At 36.1% G+C, this 20,724-nt stretch overlaps 2 protein-coding genes across 2 annotated transcripts; one reads left to right on the top strand and one right to left on the bottom strand.

Annotated features, from left to right (window-relative positions):
• Window positions 1–4,644: 4,644 nt before the first annotated feature.
• On the bottom strand, window positions 4,645–6,257 carry LOC113323394 (fasciclin-like arabinogalactan protein 4). The gene has a single exon (XM_026571693.1). The coding sequence runs from the start codon at window positions 6,116–6,118 to the stop codon at window positions 4,871–4,873; it is 1,248 nt and encodes a 415-aa protein (XP_026427478.1). The 5' UTR covers window positions 6,119–6,257; the 3' UTR covers window positions 4,645–4,870.
• Window positions 6,258–12,197: 5,940 nt separating this feature from the next.
• LOC113324759 (glutamic acid-rich protein-like) lies at window positions 12,198–12,772 on the top strand. Its single transcript, XM_026573048.1, has 2 exons — window positions 12,198–12,293; window positions 12,371–12,772. Exons 1-2 carry the CDS (start codon window positions 12,198–12,200, stop codon window positions 12,770–12,772), a joined length of 498 nt encoding a protein of 165 aa, XP_026428833.1.
• The last annotated feature ends 7,952 nt before the right edge of the window (window positions 12,773–20,724 follow it).

The raw sequence follows: 20,724 nt of genomic DNA, 5'->3' as shown, positions 1-20,724 counted from the left end.
CCGAGTGACTTTACCAGTGTACACATGACTATTATATTCATCAAACTTTGCATTTTCATTTTCTTACCGACTATAACAACATGTATCTTTGTTCTCCTTGTTTATTATTTATTTTTTAATTATTCTCAAAAGAATTAAGGAAAAATAGTAAGCCTACTTACATTTTTCTGAAGGAAAATCATGTTGAATTGGCAATACTCTTCTCTGGATTATATTTTCCCACGTTCCGTGTACACTGAGTTTCGTAGAAACTATGTCATGCCCGTCAAAAATGAAGTTTGGGGTCTCTCCTTAGTGTTTAAAGTCAAAGAAGTACAACAATTAAAGAAGAAAAACATAATCAAGAATCTTGACCCATAAGTTTCTATGAATGTATTGCGTGCATGCATGTGAATTATGTATATACTAAGCTTCTATGCGCACTCGTGAAGTTCTACATACCACAAAGAGCTGTTTCAATAAACTAAAATTGTGTATATATATTAAGTAATTGTATGCATGTCTGCATCTGGGATCCATTAGATGAATTCCTGAATGATATGAAGAGCCCTACAATTATGTACTAAGGAATGCAAGTTTTTTTTTTTCGGCAAAAGAGAATGCAAGAGTTCCGGTCCGATAAAATTGCTTCCATGCCCTTGTTGACTAAGAAACACTGGTACGATGATCCGGAAATGATTTTCTCTGGTAGAGAATTTAATTTGAGTTCTTAATAACAACTTTTAAATCCGGCAATTTTTAATCTGGTTTTTAGTGTTTTTAGGGATACATAAAGGAAGACCCTTTGCCATATATAAAACAAAGCGTTTCTAGAATTTTAATCAAACACAAGTTCAAGCAATAAAATCGCTTGAATTTCAATTCCTTCAGCATCTCATTCATTACACTACAACCAAAAGCCAAAAGTAAAGCAAACTTACACTCATAAACATCGATAAACAACTTTCCTTATCCAATGCCCAACATAATTTTTTATTTTTTTTAGTAACAGAAAAGCTTCCTAAAACGAAATGAGCATCACATTCCAACACATCAAAAGTTTATATGGTGTATTTGGTTGCGCTTGCATCTCAGGGTCTGAACCCCCAATATTATATAGGTTAATGTTTCTATCCGTTCAGCTTGAGCTTTCATCTCTGCTTTTGCCATTGTTTGTGCGGCGACAAAGTTGTCTTGCCCTCGATAAAAATTAGTTCAGCTAAAAAAGAGGCGCCGAGGAAAGACATTGATGTAAGTAAGGGATGAGTTGCTGAGTTTACCTAAAAACATTGGAGTAGGCAGAGCAGTTGCAAGGAAAGATCGACTCATGCGCAACAGTTAGGTTGAAGAGCAGCCCCTGTTAAGTACGGCCCAAGGAATATGGTGTCGTCTTGGTAGTCGCAATAGGACTTGTGATTGAACCGACATCAACTTATGTCATCTTTGTTTCATTAATAAATCAGAACTGAAAAACAAAAGGCAGGTGGAATTTTGTGTCATGGTTTGGTTAGTAAAACAACTTAATTCTCAGATTTTTTTATTCACGATTTGAATGTTTAGATAGTAGAGCCACTAAAATATGAAGCCATTGCACTGTATTTGTCATCCATACCGTGTATAGACTATAGAGTGCCAAATTCGCCTCGCACAAGCTTATTAGCATCCTCGTACTGTTTCTGCACCCGAATAAGCAACGACGCACGCCAAGTTACTTGAGAGCATGTGTAGTAAGATTACAAAAAAAAAAAAAAAAAAAAAAAAAAAAAAAAACCGTAAACAATTATGAATTCAAAAAATGCATCACTTCATCCATGAGAAAAGGATGGAATCGTAGAAAACCATATAAAAAAGTAAAAGTAAAAAAACAAAGAAAACTCAAAACCTCATGAGAACATAAAATGAAATTCATAACCATATCCATGTATTGAGCTTGCTATTTTCTGTTCATATAGATTTCACAACAACAACAAAGTAGGAGGGTTAAAATCATAAGAAATAATAGAAGAACAAATAAAAAACAAAGATAATCACGCATAGGTAAGAGAAAGGAAAGAAATTCATCACCTCATCCATGTACAACAACAAAAGTGAACCAAAAGATTGTATTTCATCATATTTCATTCTTCCATGAGATGATCTTCAAAACAGAATTACCAAAAAAAATACTAAGAGTACCAAAAATAATGATTTTACCATTTTCTACCTTGCATGAGTTATCTGACCTGTGGATCGAAATACTAAGAGTAAATATAATTTTGTTCTCTTTTCTTTTCTTGTGAGCACTGATATTTATTATTCTGTAGCTTTGTGGCCATAATAATAAACTCATGCAAGGTAGAAAATGGTAAAATCAAAGTTGTAACTGTAATCACGAATAGTTTAGAATTGTATTTAGGATTAGTTTCGTTATAAGAAAATGTAATAGGACGTTGGACAATTTTTTTTTAACTTTATGGCCGATTTAATTCTACGATGTGAATGGGATGAAAATCATGATTCATAATTCAATGTTAATAGTTCAATCGTGATGAAAATAGCATAACGTGAATTTTGATTATTTTTATTTACATCTTTTAATTTTAAGGTTGAATTATAATTTTTGAACGATTATTTTTATGTTTATTTGGTAATTTATAAGATTTTGCAAGATTATTTGTTTAAGGAAATCTTTTAATAATATGTGATTGGGCAGAATATATATCATAGGGCAAAAAATATATTATCATATTTTTTTTTTGCCAAAATTTTATAAAATTTCCTAAAAACTTTAAATGGCGGGCCAAAATCAACCAGAAGCTCCGATTAATCACGTTACTCGAAAAAATTCTATTTTTATATAAAGAATTCTACAATGGCATAAAATGGAAAATAAGTTATTAGCAACCACGTAACCAAACCAAATAATAAACTCAGGATACAAACAAATGAATAGACCAAAAATTACTTACAACACTATAACAGCTCACCATCCTTGTTAAATTACAGCTCCTTGGCTGCCATAATTTTTGGTGATCATATTCTTTGCAAGACCACATTCTGTCTCTTTCCACCAAAAATGTTACTTATCAGAGCCACAGGACAGCTCATTCAGACACTTGCTCAAACAAAAACTTTTTGTCAATTCTTCTGATTTACCACCACTGTACCTTAGTTTCATCATTGGCTACCAGTTGAGTTTTCAAATACATAGTTAATGACAAACAACCACCATGGATAATGATTCGCTCTGAATTCCACAAGTAATGACAAAGTAAAAGAAAATTGTCAGTGATCAAATCAAAACTAAGAATATAACATGATGGGAAGCAAACCATACACAACAGTTAACCCATAAACCTAATATCCAATCGACAATTAACATAACCAACAATAGACCTGTAACAAATCACTACAATACCAGAGAAGTTGACCACGAGGTTTGCTGTCAAGCCAAATCTAGTACTGATGCCGCTATACTCATGTTGAGACTGAAGAAGCTCGAGCTGATACCAGTCAGAATGCTCATTATTAAAAGAAGATTGCAATCAAAATCATCAACACCTGCTACCACCAACAAAATCACCCACACCATTAACACCTTCCCTAACAAAACCATCAACACCACAAAACTGAAATCAAAAGAAATCCATGCTTCAAAACTCCATCAAATAGTAAACGGAAAGAAAGAAAAAATTTAAAATCTTTACAACCGAGCCATTTCCAGATCTTTACTTGTCTTCGCTTGCCACGGTTTCGTCATAGACATTTCCAAACATACTACCAAGCCATGATATTCAACAGCAACAACCTCTAAATGATCTAAAGATATCTGTAACACGGTAATCAATTTCGAAAGAATCACAGCTTCAAGAACCAACCGAGTAAGGGCTGACATTTCTAAGCTCAAAAAACAATAACAAAAACAAACAGTTAACCAAATATGGGAAACACATGAGTCTCATTATATATCATAAGCAAGATCAGCACAGTCTACAAGGCAATTAAAGTATTTCAAAATCCAACACAACAACCAACAATGTCCCAACAAGGAAAATATGAAATGCATCAACAACAGTAGGTAATGAAACCTAGGTGAATCCATCAAGTTATTTCTTCTTCTGGGCAAGCTATTTTCTCTTTGACTCCAAACTCTTTGTCGTTTCTGCAACATCTTCGGCAGTTTTCGTCGCTTCGGCAGCTAGACGAATCTGTCAGTTTGTTGTTCCTTTAATTTCTGCGTCTCCGGAAAAATGCTTTCTTCCAGGCAAGTAATTTCCCTGGGGAGGACCATACAACGAGATGACCGCTTCTCCTTCAAACCTTTGAACATCTCTTCAATCCAGTCTATATTTTACTTCAAGAGGCGAGGCAATGCAAAACTACTTTCCCAAAACTTAATTAGGTGAGTCTGACTACGGCCCACGACAGTCTGAAAAGCTTTGTAGAAAGAATTAAAGTTCAGATTTTTCAAAAAAAATAAAAAAGTTTTACTGTAAATTAAAAGAAATCCCCTGAATTTTTCTTTCAGAATTTACAAATACTTTCTCTTCTTCGATTCGATTTTCGAAGGATATCTATAGATTTCCTTGCTCAGGTTTACACGGTTGGAATTCTGTTAAAGGCCTCACTTTTTTCTTCATTGTGTCTCAAATTTTAAGCACAAAACTGAAAGAAAAAGAAAAAAAAGGCCAAAAAATATGCTTCTTTTGATTACTAAGTTTAATTATTATACAAACCAGAGTTACTGCCTTCTCAAACTATTACAAAAAGTGACCTAATTGATTGATATAAATTTCTCCAATAATAAATATAAAAATGTGCTGTTTTACAGCCGCTGTATAATAAACTCAAAGGATCCCATCATCAAAAAAAGAAAAAGAAAAAACTTAATGAACATAAATTACAATGATTTTCATACAATTAAATACAGAGCTATACAAAGAAGAACAAAAGAAATGAACGAAGATCTGATGCAATTATTACTTGAATTGATTTGAGCACCATTAGGAGAAGATAATGGTGAATTACTATCATCAGGAGATAAAGAAATATCAGGTGGTGGAGCTCCAATATCTTCTTCAGAACCAGATTTACCAGATCTCATCATAGGTTCTTTCCCAAAAATTTCTCTAGGTAATAAAACCCTAGAGACAGCAAAAATCGAAACAGGGTTTTGATCAAAAACAGTTTGTGTAATTGTTGCTTGAACAATACCTGTATCAATTGCAACTGATCCATTAACTCTTGTTATATTCAATGTAAATCTACCAGCACCCATTGTTTCAGTAGCTAATGTTGGTTGAACAGGATTTACTATGGATTCCAAAGAACCCAATGGATAATAAGAATGCAAGACATGAAATTTCAAAAACACAGATTTTTGATCAGCTGTTAATGATTGCAATCTATCAGTAACTGGAAGATCTGCATAAGCCTCATCTGTAGCAACAAAAATAGTAATTCCGGCACCACCTTCATCGGCTTCAAATTCTTGAGCAACACCAGATGCAGTTAACATTGATGCAGCAACATTGAAATTTTTGGCATCGAATAAAACCCTAGGTATGTTTAACCCCGACGGTGGTCTATTTTCTGAAGCCATCAAATCATATCCATATGGGATTAACAACGAATTAACTGTAAAAATACTTACATTATAAGGAAGGGTTTTTATCATTGAAATTAAGGTAACATTTAACGGTGAATAAGAAACAGGTGAACGAACATAAACAGTTCCATCTTTAGGATTTCTAGTAATATTAACATCACCCAGATTATTACTTGCCCGACCTGTTGTTTGATAAAGTGTCGTAATGAGTTTACCGGCTGCCGGAATCTGCCGAAGTTCTGGCCAAGATAGGTATTGAAGTAGAACATGGTACCTCAGAACATCAGCGAGATTATTAGAATGGTGTGCTAGATCGGAAGAACGGAGGAAATTGTTAGGAACAACTAGAAGAGTGAGAGATGATCGTTGGGTTAGATCTTGAGCAACAGAAGTGTTTAACAGAAGATTGTTGAAATCTGAGAGATCAGGAAAATTTGAGAGAAGTGAAGTGATGTTTAACGCTAAGATTTGAGGTGGTGAAGATGGAAAGTAGAGGAAAGATGTGAGGAAGAAGATTATAAGGGTAAAATTGGAAAATGAATATGTAGCCATTTTTATTTTGTTATACTATTTTCCTCTTTGTTGCAGAAGTTTTAAGTGATGGAGAGTGTAGGGAAGTGATAGAGTAGAGAGAGAGTGGGTGTGGATTGGATGTCAAGGGTGATGATGATGTTGTTGATCTTGGGTTTCATTTTTTATGTTACCCCTCTACAAAACGATATTCTGGGTTGCCCCCTATTTACAATAGCACTGAGGTTGCCCTCCAGTCGCTACTTTCCGTTTCGCGCCGTTAAATAGTGTACGTCCGAATATATACTCCACCTAATCAAACTAATAAATAGTGTACGTCCAAATTTATAGTCCCTAATTTTTAGGAACGGGTAGCTAGTTCAGCTGGTCATCTCAGTTTTCCAAAGGTTCATGCGTTTTATGAGGTTTCAGGTTCGAGTTTTGAGCCCCCGATGATGTAATATTGCATAACAGATTTGACATGGAAGGTAAAGTTAGTTTGTCCCCTTGCGACATAACCAGCTCATTTTTCCGCTTCGTCTCCTTTGGCTTGGTTCCTCATGAGGCTCGCTGATAGGCTAGCACGGCAACCTTTTCAACTAACGTAGCAGCACGTTGTTGGAGTTTAGCTTGTTAGATTATAGAATTTGACATGGAAGGTAAAATTAACTTGCCCCCTTGCGACATAATCAGCCCCCTTATCCGCTTCAGCTCCTTTGGATGGTTTCTCATGAGGCTCGCTGATAGGCTAGCACGACAACCTGTTCAACTAATGTAGTAGTACGTTGTTGGAGTTTAGTTTGTTAGGATTCCAACTAGTTTCTTATGATAATACTCTTTATCCAATAATATAAAGAAAAAAAGTTATTTTCAACCGAAATTTATTTTTTGGGTTTGTACCTAAAATGTCTAAAGTACCCCGTAAACAAATCTAACTCTTCTTTCAAAATATTCCTTCGATTTCTTTCTCACTTTACTACTCTCATTATCATCCCCTCATCGGCCGTTTCACCCATGAAATTGTGCTTCTATTGGAGATTCAAGTGACATAAACGGAAAATGAAATGCCAACCTACTTGCTCTTTTTACTCCTTATGCAAGAAAAGAAAGCGTGATGAAACCCTAATTTGCAACTCTTAGTTTTTGTGAATGATATTTTGAATCCTTAACTAAACCAGCAGTTGCTGAAAATGCGGGGGTACCAAAATGCTCCACCGACTTTTTCTTAGGAAACCTGTATGCACAAACTTAAATACAATTCCGTGAGTTCAACTTGATGAATCTCAATCAAGGAATAATATTTAGAGTTATATCTCTTTCTCTCACAATCAGAAAGTTTACAGAGACATGTCTGTGAACCTGATTACGTGTGAAAGTACTTGGATGACTCTAAAGATCAATATCCAAGAATCAATCAAGTCGTATCCAACAAACAAGGATGGATGTATCTACTTTGGTTGATTTACATACAACCTGTGATATTTCAATTATAAAGATAAACAATATAATACGGAAAAGAAATAACTCAGACACCAGAAGTTTTGTTAACGAGGAAACCGCAAATGCAGAAAAACCCCGGGACCTAGTCTAGATTGAACACCAAACTGTATTAAACCAGTACAAACACTAGCCTACTACCAATTAACTTCAGACTGAAATGTAGTTGAGACCAAATTAAACCCTCACAGCAAATCAATTAAAGTCACGCTCCTTACGCCTCTTGAACCCCAACAGGAGTCCGCGCAATTGATTCCCTTAGCTGACGTCTTTTACAGCCTAAGAGTTGCTTCAACTCAATTGAAGACTTTAAACCAATCTGCCTCCCACATAAAAGCCTATGTATGATTTCCTTTCTGATCAACATATCAAGGTGAGACTGGAAATCTATATCAATAGACAAAGTCTAGCTAAACTCAAAATCCGTACTTATGCTTCCCGAAGAGCATCCTAGATTATTATTCACCTCACAAGTATTAAACTTGTGGAATTAAAAAGTCCGGGACGAAGAGAACTTTGCTATTTTTATCTATCTTGTTTGAGTGAGCAACTAAAAAATCAAACGAGATCAGGATACTTGAACTATCAAGATAAAAGATAGTTGGACCTGGTGTAGATGGGGAAAAACAATTTGCTGGTTTATAAGGAATTGAGGATAAGACCGTGTGGAGGAGACTCCTCGAACCGAGCAAACTGCTTAACCTCACACAGATGCACTGCAAAGGGATTGCTTGAATTCGAGAAATCAATCTGTAAGACTCCGGCCTAAACCAAGACAATGGTCGTTCCAGAGTCAATTCGGTCATAAGATAGGATGGGTCGATCTGTAGGAGGGAAGAGGAGAAATGTGTGAGATCAATTGTGATCAAGGATTGTGAATGTGTTTAAGATTTCTACAAGTTTTCTGTGAACTGTTGAATTCGAATAAGTTCTGGTTGATCGATTGAATTTTTGAGAGTGATTGCTCGGATCAGAATTCTTCTGTTGTTTCAATCACGGGTTCAGAGAATTATTTATATTGCAAGAAGTAGTATACACATTGATCCCAGTAAGTGTGACGGTTGCTGAAGTCAAGGAGTGGGAAAGTGGAAATCGTGTTAAAACCAGTTACTCATCGTGCGGAGACTTGGTTGATTGTCCACCCACTACTTCGTTAACTCCTTCAACCACTTGCACGACTTAGCCACATTCTCATCGTGGATGAACACACGTGTCGTAGGTCGCCAGACCAAAACCCTAGTTAATATCCTCCATGTGACACGATTGATGTCTCGTAATTGTTGAGTCTGCAAGGCAGGCGTGTATTTAGTTAGTCAGTTGTTAACTTGATGAGACGATGAGTCTTTGTATTGCTGAGTTGAACATGATTTACAAATGTTTTAGGACTCATGAATCGAACATGTTTGTTAAGACAGAGGTATAATTGTCGAATGAATGTTGATGGTTAAGGTGAGCAAATATTGCTCATTCGATGAACTGTTGAATATTGATAGTTGAACCAATATTTCTAGTCTGAGCAAATATTGCTCATTTGATGAATTATTTGGTAGGGGAACCAAATAAAATATTAATTTAAGATACTGGAAACTGGACCGAGTATAATAATTAAAGTGTTGATTATGGGATCAACATAAAATTGTTAGTGTTTGAATCTGGAATTATGAACCTTGGATTCAAAACCCTAACTTTGATCAATTGATGATTTATTGAAAATCAACCACGGAGTGAAGGAGGTACCGGTTAAATAGGATGATGGGCCAATCATGTAGCACCCAGATGCTCGAGTGGGAAAATACCAAAGTCTCTTGAAGACAAGTTGGTGAAAAGATGATTAAATGCTGGTTTCATCATTTATTAAAATGGTGCTCGTCTGAGCATTAGACAATAAAACCTAATTATGAAGAAATGAGAGACCGACCAAGAAGTCATGGAACCGTCCCTGGTTGGTCATGGGACCGGCTGACGATCGTTTGATGGAATTCCAAGTTGTTTGGAAGAGTTTGAACCTAATATGAACAAATTAGGTCAAATTATGAAAATGTGTGGGACCGGCCTCTTGCAAGCCAAAGGGCCAACCATGGTCGGTCAAGGTAATATTCTCATGTCACCATAGCGTCCGTGCTTGAGTCCTGAGAATTTTGTTATTTTTCTGATGCACGTTTGAGCAACATTTGAGAAAATATGAAGAAATCAGGGTTTTGCTCAAACTGAGGAACTTCATAAGATGAAGGAAATAATAATAAAAATAAAATAAGGAATTACAAGGTGTGGGACCGTCCATGGCTAAGGCATGGTCGGACGGCTAATAAGCCCGGTCCCATGGCACCTTTCCTAATTTTATATTATTTTTATGATATGAAAAAAATATCATGAAATTAAGGAATTTTTTTAAACGAAGGAGTTTCCATGAGATGAAGGAAACAATAATAATAAAAAAAAGAGGTCGCAAGGTGTGGGACCGACCATGGCTAAGGCATGGTCGGCGGGCTAGTGGCACGGTCCCGCGACACCTTTCCTAATTTTATATTATTTCCTTAATGTGAAGGAAATGTCATGAAACTGAGGAGTTTCATAAGATGAAGGAAAAAATAATAATAAAATAATAAGGAATTACAAGGTATGGGATCGGCCAAAGCTAGGGCATGGCCAGCCGTCTATTAAACCCGGTCCCGTGACACCTTCCTAATTTTATATTATTTTCTTGATATGAAGGAAACACCATGAAACTGAGAAGTTTCCTTAAAACGAAGGAGTTTGTTCAAACGAATGAATTTTCATGAGATCAAGGAAAATAATGAAATAAGATAAAATATGGGAAGAGGCGTGGATCCGGCCATGGCGGCATGTTCGGTCGGCCGGTGGGTTTGGTCCCTTAGGCGCCTCAACTAATATTTTATTATTATTATTTTCTTTCATATTTTGCATAGGTTCATCGTTTCTTCGTAATTTTTGAATGATGTGCATTCAGGTGCTCATTAGTGCATTATTACTGAGTACACTTGCACCATTTTTTCGCGGCGTATTTGACAGTGGCTCAGATGCCCGTACGTTGAATATTTATTACTAATCCATGGTATTCTGCTGGGAAGAGCCATAAATTGAAGTAATGAAATATTATGAAGAACGTAAAATATTTTCTAGGGATTCAGTTAATGAATCTAGTGACTAGAAAAATTAATTAATGGCTCTATACTAGCACCTTGTCTAAGAACATTAATTATTCGAGAATTAAGCGATATGATCTAGTTGAAGTGTCATATTTATTATGTATAGTTATGGAAAACGTTGTTGCATTCTGAAGACGTTATCGCTCTATAATAGAAGGCAAGCTGTCTAGGAGCCGTCCAATCATTATGATTCTATACACATGTCTTTTATATAGTCATGGAAAACATTGTTACATCCTGAAGACGTTATCGCTCTATACTAGCAGGCAAGATGTTTAGGAGCCGTCCAATCGTTCGATTCTATATAGAAGTGATTACTGAAATTGTTCAGTATTAATGAAATGTGTCGCTGCCTCAATTGAGAGACTTCATATTCATGTATGCTCTGAGAGGAAATATACACATACAAAGGTTATTTTGGCATGAGTTTTCATGTTTTAATGAGAGACATGAGCCTCAATACTCATCTGATTGCTGGATCAGGAGTATGTAAGGTTATGGTTTTACGATTTTAGCCTTTGTCGAAAATTCACCATCAATATTAAGTCCTTTTCTTAGTGAGGGGAAGTCATGTTCCTCAATCAGCACTAGGTGGTGATTTTTTAGCCATAGACGAAATAAGTAACTGAACTTAGACGTAAAAGAGTGTTACCGGATTTTCAATTTGCTCAAATGATGTCACGTACGAGCGAATTGTTGCTTGAATGAAGATCTCAGTAGCATGATAGAGCATCGTATAACGAGCGTAAATTGGTGTAGCACCACTTATTTTTTGATGGAACCTTGGTCAATTTAGGATTCACGGGTCCGGGCCCAAGAAAGGAAAGCCTTGTGAAATTAGGTATTGGAAGTAAAATTTGATACAAAAGGGATAAACACCCCCCTTTTTTTTATTATTTCTCCTCCACGACTGACCACCACCTTTATCCCTTCATCTTTTTCACGTCCGAGTAGAGGAAGAGAGCAAAAAAAAAAAATCCGGAGCTCATCGCCGCCAACCGTCCGGCCAGTTTCCGGCCTGCACCGACCAGGTACGCATTTTTTTTAAAATACGTGAATATTCACGAAAAATATATTATATATATATTTTATTTACGTGAGTAATTCACACTTTATTATTTTGTTAAAATCAAAACTGATCTTGAATAATCTTTAAAAGTAGACAATTATTTGTGATAAAGTATTGTCTTGGTGTGATTTTTTTCATAATTCAGTGATAAATGTTCACACGGTGGAAATTATGTTCATGATTTTATGAAAAAATCAGGTTTCAATTTTCGAAAATTAAAGTTTTGGTCTTTTGTAGGTTTAAAGAAACGAGCGAGTTTTGAAGTGTCAACTCTTGTATCACAATCACTACTATTAGTGGATTCGTAAAGAGGTAAGAGTTAAGAATTAGCATTTTTGATATATGTTATTACCGATGTGTCTTGACTCCACATTCTCCGTAACATATAATGGCGACTTCCAGCGACCATTTTTCAAGTTCCTCTGAGGAATATTCTAACACGTCCAAGCCAGAGATGAAAAACTCTGCAGATACGCGCACCGAGGTAGCTCAGTCTCTAAAGAGGGCTGGAAAGTTGATAGATGAAATGTCCCTGGATAATCTGAAAGTTGTTTGTGATAGGATTTTAAAAAGAGAGAAGCCGAATATGAAAAGCTTGCGGCTTATCAAAAACGGCGCCGACTTCAACAAACAAAGCTAGCAGCTGAGGACGAAATTCAATCTCGTGTTGACGGTGTAGCTTCAGACTCAGACGCTGAGGAAGTTGAATCCATATGGATTCCAAGAGAATGTAGAATTAGTCCATATCCACCTGGTAAGGAAACTGAGCGATTGGCTGAGGCTGATTTTCGAGCTGAATGCGAAGAAGATGAATATTTAGATGCAATATATGGCGATCCCGAGGATCAGTTGGAAGAAGTCCCCAGTGAAAATTCAGACAATGACTCCGAGGAAGAGCTTGAAGAGGATTCCATGGAGGACGATGATCATGAAGATGACGAATCTGATGAATCTGACAATTAATCCTACTTGCAATCTTCTTAAACATTTGAACGTCCTTTTAGTCTTCATAATAGATGTCTCTTTGATCTTTTGAGCAACTTTACTTCAGAATTAGGATTTCTTTTTGAATGAAAAAACCTTTTATTAATATTTGTTCCTTTGTCTTGCCATCTGATTGAATTAAACGAAGTGAACCAATGTTCATGTGCCGAAATCTATCATAATCCCTCGGTAGACTCCAGTGACATCCACCTGTGAAAAGAACTAGAATGTGTGAATGGCGTATGGGTTGGGAAGACGTGTGATACGTACAAAGTCGTGGGGCTATTTTTTGACAATGTCCAGCCTTGGTCATTGTCAGTCTGCTGTGATGTAACAACAACTAACAATCAGGATGGAAGAAAAAACGATGAATAGAAATATAAAATCTAAAATCCACAAGGGATTGAGACAATTCTGTTTCTGAAATAATTCAGCCACAAGGTCTCATTGTTTGAATTTTCAGGTGAGAAGATAATACTTTTCTCTTATAAATTTAATACCAATAATCGAACTCAGCTAAGACCCAACGGATTGGACACACATGTTGCAATCTGGCTGATTGACTACTAACAAAAGAATTTAAGTAAGGCACCCTTAAGAAATACTAGGAGCAGACCCCTCAGCTGAGTTTAACAGTCACACTGTGACATTGCCTCCTCCTAAAAAACATCCTTGTCCTCAAGGATGAACTTCGGATAATGAGCTCTGACAGTGGAGAGATCTTCCGATGTTGCATTCTCAGGAGATGAATTAGTCCATTGGATAAGCAGTTGTTTGACCAACATGTTACCCTGCAAAATGGTTCTGGTGCGCAAAGTCTTCTCAGGGACCATGATGATTTTACCTGCATGATCCATAATGGGCAGAGTTGGAGATGAAGTATGCCTAAGGCCAGCGTGCTTCTTGAGATGAGACACATGAAACGCAGGATGGATGCTAGCATGAGATGGCAACTGTAAGTTGTAGTCTACCTTTCCTACCCTCTGCAATACTGGAAAAGGGCCATATAATTTAGAGTACAGTTTAAAATTCTTCCTAATAGACAGAGAAGCTTTCCTGTATGGTTGGAGCTTCAAATACACTAAATCACCCACATCAAAAGATCTATCCTATCTAGACTTGTTTGCATAAAACTTCATTCTTTCCTGAGCTTGATGTAGAGATTCCTTGAGGATATCTAGTAATGAATCTCTATCGTTCATGTAAGACTCCACTACTTCAACTGAAGTAGTACAGAAGATGAAAAGGCAAGATGAGGAGGGGCATACCCATATAGTTCTTGGAAGGGAGAGACTTTTAGAATAGTGTGTTAACTAGTATTGTACCACCACTCAGCTAAGGCTAACCAATCACTCCATTTGCTTGGCTTGTGTCCAGTGAGGCACCTCAAATAAGTCTCCAGACAAGCATTTTCAGTCTTCCCATCTGTCTGGGGATGATAAGTTGTACTCAAATGCAAATTAGTACCCAATCCCTTGAATAAGTCCTGCCATAAGTGGCTAGTAAAAACCTTCTCTCTATCTGAGACAATAGAAGAAGGAAAGCCATGCAATTTAAACACCCGAGGGAGTAAAACATGAGCTACAGAGGCAGTTGTATATGGGTGTGAGAGAGCTATGAAGTGAGCATACTTGGTGAGCCTATCTACAACCACTAAGATGACATTTTTTCTATTGCTAACAGGTAAGCCCTCTATGAAATCCATAGAAATATGTTTCCAATCATGTTCAGGGGTAGTAGGAAGTGGTTGGAGCAAGCCAGCATGGTTGGTGTGGTCACTTTTGTTTCTCTGACAAATATCACATTGAGAGGCCAGCTGAACTATGTCTCTATGCATGCCTTTCCAATAAAAGTGACTTCTAGCTCTGACAGAAGTAGCTTGAATTCCTGAATGCCCACCAATGGCAGAAGCATGGAGAGAATCCAAAAGAGTTTGTCTTATATTACCTCCTGAGCCAATGTAGAGTTTTGATTTGTACCGTAGAATGCCTTCTTTGTATGTGTAATTAGGTACACCATCAGGACTGAGAAGAAGTTGAGAGATGAGCTGAGAAGCTTTGGCATCCTCCACATAGCTTGTAAGAACTTCATGGACCCATGTTGGTGTAGAAACAACCATGGAATTGCAAGTAACATCCTCAGTAGGTCTTCTAGAAAGAGCATCTGCAACCACATTTTCAGCCCCTTTCTTATATTGGATGTCATAATCAAACCCCAAAAGCTTAATCAACCACTTTTGTTGACATGTAATGGTGAGATTTTGTTCAAGAAAATACTTCAGGCTTTAATGATCAGTTTTAATGCTAAACTTAGTGCCCTGTAAATATTATCTCCATATTTGAACAACTAAGATAATGGCTAGAAACTCATTTTCATAAGTAGAAAGAGCTCTTGTTCTTTGTGAAAAAACGGGGGTACAACAACGACACCCAATATTTCGATTAGCAATCTTTATGGACTAACTCCAATCTACTTTCAAAAGAATCAATTAGACTCAATCTTAATAAAGTATATCAAAGAGTTATATCTCTCTTTATCGATTCAAATCTTACTCAAGCAAATAGAAATCCGTGAGTTTAATTGAATACAAGATAAATCACTTAGACGGTACCAAAAACCAATGTTCAAGTATCAATCAATGTAAATCAACAACCAAAGGTTGGATATTCTAATTGATTGATTCAAACGCACAACCTGTGATATTTCAATTATATAACAAAATATAATGTGGAAAATAAATAACACAGACACCAGAAGTTTTGTTAACGAGGAAACCGCAAATGCAGAAAGACCCCAGGACCTAGTCCAGATTAAACACACACTGTATTAATCCGCTACAGACACTAGCCTACTATAAACTAACTTCGATCTGGATTGTTGTTGAACCCCAATCAATCTCACACTGATCCAAGGTAGAGTTATGATCCTATGTCTCTGATCCCAGCAGGATGTTACGTACTTGATTCCCTTAGCTGATCTCACCCACAAGTAAGAGTTGTTGCGATCCAATGTCGAAGAATTTAATAAACAAATATGTACCACACTGAAAATTCTTCGGTAATAGATATATCTGTCTCCCACGGAAATACCTACGAGTTTTGTTCCATCTTTTGATAAATCAAGGTGAACATGAACTAATTGATAAACCAGTGATTGAAATGGGAGTTTAGATTATATAACCAATGTTGGATATACGCATTGTGTGGAAACACATACATGTATAAGTCCTTATTCCTTGAACCAAAGTATGCGTACATTGTTGATCAGGAAAACCGGAACAAGAGTCCGCGAACCAAGTCCGCGAACTGTCAGATCACACAACTACGAGAAAGTAGTATCGATCTGGCTTCACAATCCCAATGAAGTCTTCAAGTCGTTAACCTACAGGGTCTCGATAGAAACCTAAGGTTAAAGGATAATCGACTCAAGGTTATACAACTAATATCACACAGGAGGTGTGGGAATTAGGTTTCCCAGTTTCTAGAGTTCTCCCTTATATAGTCTTTCAAATCAGGGTTTGCAGTCAATGTTAGCTTGGTAACAAAGCATTCAATATTCACCGTAAGATAAAAAACTGATTAAATTCAAGTTAATATCTTTCAATCGTTAGATCGAAAACTTAGCTTGTTACACACAAATGAAATGCACGTTTTAGGTTTGTGTAACCGTACCCAAACATGTAAATTTGTTGGTTCAACAATAGTTAACCAAATGGTTAGCCATATGGGCACTTTCATATCAACCATATTCTTCTTCACCATAACTAGTTCAAATGACTCAAATGAACTAGTTAGAGAGTTGTTCAATTGCTTATATCTTATAGAAGTATACAAGACACAATCGAAGCAAAAACGATTTGATTCACTCGAATCGATTCATGAACTTTATAGTTTGCAAATTGAATTCCTTAGTTTATACAAGTATAAGTTCACAAAGAATCGTCTTTAGAAATAACCAAATCAAGTACGCGGACTAAGTTCGCGGACTTAAGTCCCCGGAAGGATTTTACAAACTCCAAAAAAATTTCTCGGGATGAGAACCTCCGACAGTTCGCGGACTTGGTTCGAGGACTCTTGTTCCGGTTTTCCTGATCAACAAAGTACGCTTACTTTGGTTCAAGGAATAAGAACTTATACATGTATGTGTTTCCACACAATGCTTATATCCAACATTGGTTGTATAATCTAAACTCTCATTTCAATCATTGAAACATTTTTAGAGGAGGTTATATAGTTGTTATTCACAAACCACTTTTTGTCAAAGCCATTTTCAAGTGATTTAAACTTAACATGACTTCCGTCACTAGGTAAAGATGAACTTGGCCAAATAGAAAGCTTACCAACACATATTTCGAAAAATAGATAAGCGAGATAAACTCGGCTCGAAATAGCAAATGTGTATAATCAAAGTGTATATAGCAAAACGACTTTTGTCTCAAGATAGGAGATAGAGTATATAGACTTTTGAGTGATAGATAAGTTCAAGTCTCCACATATATTTTGGTCGATGAAGTTCCACCAGTTCCTTGAGTAGTCCTTCGTCTTGTATGATGACCGCCATGGAGTTCTTTAGCTCAACTACACTTTCTATCCTAGTCCGAGACTTAGCTATCGTAGACTAGAAATCAGGACTTATAGTTTTGATCACTAACATTGACAAACATGCTTGAGATAGCAATGCATACGAGTTCGACCGAGCAGTGCTCTAACAATCTCCCCATTTTTCAATTTTAGTGACAAAACTATCAATACATATGGAATACAAAAATAAATAAATAAACTTTTGTAGCTCCTATTCCACATGCCTAATCTTCAACATTACTCGAAATCTTCGTCACTTCCAAGTACTCCAATGATTCCAAAGGTTGTAAGTTTAGCATCATCGTTGTTGAAAATCCGTAGCTATAACAATGAGAAAATGGAATTCTCGATCATTGTTATACAGTGTCATAGTATTATTATGCAACATCAAAGTTCAATTGTATCACAACTTCGACAACAATACTATGGTGACATGTATCACTCCCCCTTAGTCAATACTCCATCTCACATGGAAACTACTCCCCCTTACATAATGATCCGAAAATCATATGTATTTTTAGTGTGAACCACACATTAATTCTTCCCCTTTTTATCAATAAAATTGGCAAAGGTACAAGAACGGGATCCTAATGAAAATTTCCATAGAGACATTTCATGACCAAAAGTAAGCACATATCAACTTATTTAAATACAATCATATATACGAAGCTAAATTCCTTCATCAAGGAGTTTATAAAGATACACGATAACTCCTATAATATTCCACAGCCGCACTCCCCACAAAGATTTGGCAATTAAGCACAAGTTCAATTAATAACTCTCCCCCATAAAATGTCATTCCCTAAAGAACAACAAGAGTGACCTTAATTTCAAGAGAAAAGAAGGATTTCTTTGGACATAACAAATCACATACGAATATGAATTTGAACCCGAATATACTCAATTAAATTAACCACAAGAAAACCCATGATTAATTCAATCGGAATACACAACTAAATCACCACAAGAGTATGATAAATTTAATTGGTTATGCTCCACATAAGTGAACCTATGGAGCCTCACAATATATATATATATAAAATATGGATCAGGAAAGATCAATACTGCGGAATAGACAAGGATTCATTCTATTTTCCACCACCATTTACACAATGACATACAATAGACATAATCCTCATAAACAAAAGTTCATCTTATCTTCCATCAATAATGACATAATAGGCTTCAAACTTTTGTGATGTCAAAAGCTCATTCATTCTTTTATCAATACATGCATATCGAGTTGCAAAAGACTTAACTTTTGACAAGGTATGGGACAATCATAGTTCACGGATGCAAACACACATATCCCATAACATATCGCAATATATAAAACCATAAAGATTAATACTGCAAAAATCATCTTCCAAACAATTTTTAAATTTAAAGAAATAAACCTAAAAACATGAAGATGAAAACGTTGGACATAGTTATATGTAATCACAATACTGGCTATTTCAAACTCTAGTTATTCTTATAAATAAAACAATAAAAAAAGATTTACTAGTCAAACAATTAAAATCAAAGTTCATTGAGAACTTCATACCTTTCAATGAATCCGTCAAAGAAGGTATCACTGATTTCTTTTACTTTCTTGACCGAAGACACACCATATTCCTGAGTTAGAACACTAACTTTACGATCAACAACCCTAGTGAGATGTCTAGCCTTAACGCAATCCATGATGAGCTTCTTTTGATTCCGTATCAGAATATTCTGATTAGCAAGGATTCTGGCCTGACCATCTAAGAGTTGGTTTATTTGCAGTTGAAGATTTGCAAACTCGACCTTTGAATCATTATGAAAATGCATTAAATCCTTGACGGAATCATTAATCCAGGAGTTGTGGTCCTTTCTTTCAATCATCTTTTTTAAAATCAGCTCTTGAATTGATTCACGTCCTTGAGTGTCGTCCTCCATATCAAGATGCACAATCTCTTGAGATTTTGCAGAGTTCTCCATGTAATTTTTTGTTAGGGATGGAGAAAACACCATATAGAGTGAATATATATATATATGTGTTTTGTAAACAGGAGAAGGAAACTCTTGTTATGGAAACCCTATGAACTCACAAGAGGAGGACGCGAATGTTTGTGGACCGTCAGCACAAAAACTTAACAGAAAAATAATATACAACATACTTGAGCATTTCTCAATAATTTTCCTTGCACCTCTCAAGCTAGAAACAAGGAAAAGAATACCTGGAATCAGGTGGTAGAATGAGAAATAATCCCACTATGATTGTTGATAAAGAAGTTGTACAAATCATCTGACAGTTTGATCTTTGTGTTCTTTGTTTTTCTTTGATTGTCTTTCATCCCAGAAGAGTAAGACACATCTTGTTTAACATATCCGTCAGAAGGCTTTCTCTGAGGACTAAATCTAGGACCTCTTGAGATTGGTTCAAGAGGATCAGGATAAAGAGGGATCCATTTTCTAGACTTAGATTTACCAGATTCATTCTTATAAACACAGGGAATGTGTTCATTAGTGGCACAAGAATTTATACCATTGGGATGAACTTGTACCATGTGATGATTTCTAGAAAGGAGATCATTTTTATAAGATTTCTGGTTTTCTGCGGGTACGAGATTCACTGTAGAAGTCAACAGACTATTTACTCCATTGATGATAGAAAGAAGCAAATTATGAAGATTAGAGATTTGTTTCCTCCTGGCAAAACAATGAATAGCATAGTGATTCCTTTTCCCACAAAATGTACAGGTTCGTGGAGGAGAAGCAATAACTGGCACCTGTTTTAACTTCATAGCTATATGAGAAGATTGTAAGTCATGTAAACCTTTCTTGACACAACCTTCTTCTGGAGGAAATCTCTTCATGTGCTGTAATTCATGAGAATTAGATGGTACAGAAGAATTTCTACGTAAGACAGAGTTTTCCTTTTCCAAGGATCTTCATTGTTCATGGGCTAGAATAAGAGATGCTCCTAGTTTCTCTTTTTCGACACGAAGTATGTTTAGATATGATGAATGCGTCTCAATCAAACGTTTTTCTCTAACTGAGTCTTCCTTGACAATATTATCAAGACTACTAATATTTTCACGCTGTAGAGTAGTTTCTTGGAGAAGTTTTTCAACATTGTTAGAGAAGGACTCAATGATATTATTGAGATCACGTTCTAGATCAAGAGACTTTTCAAATTCATCAATAAGCTGAGCATGATCATGAAAATCAATGGCCTCAGTAGATGTTTTTGAGATTTTGGTGAGCTCCATTTCAACTTTTTCCATACTGTCAATTGTTTCACTGGAGGAAGAGATGCCAACAATTGATGAAACAACCTTCCTACCTCGGGATTCAGAAGAATCAGCTAAGGAGCAATCCTTTGAG

This window comes from Papaver somniferum, chromosome 11 (assembly GCF_003573695.1).
Source record: "Papaver somniferum cultivar HN1 chromosome 11, ASM357369v1, whole genome shotgun sequence".
Classification (NCBI taxonomy): Eukaryota; Viridiplantae; Streptophyta; class Magnoliopsida; order Ranunculales; family Papaveraceae; genus Papaver; species Papaver somniferum.
The sequence above is the reverse complement of the archived record's forward strand: the minus strand, read 5'-3'. Positions and strand labels throughout refer to the sequence as shown.

Excerpts from the sequence above, each read along its gene's own strand:
- LOC113323394 (XM_026571693.1), bottom strand. The coding sequence starts at position 6,118 with ATGGCTACATATTCATTTTCCAATTTTACCCTTATAATCTTCTTCCTC.
- LOC113324759 (XM_026573048.1), top strand. The coding sequence starts at position 12,198 with ATGGCGACTTCCAGCGACCATTTTTCAAGTTCCTCTGAGGAATATTCT. Across the intron at positions 12,294-12,370 it reads CTGCAGATACGCGCACCGAG|GATTTTAAAAAGAGAGAAGC; the intron begins GTAGCTCAGTCT and ends TGTTTGTGATAG.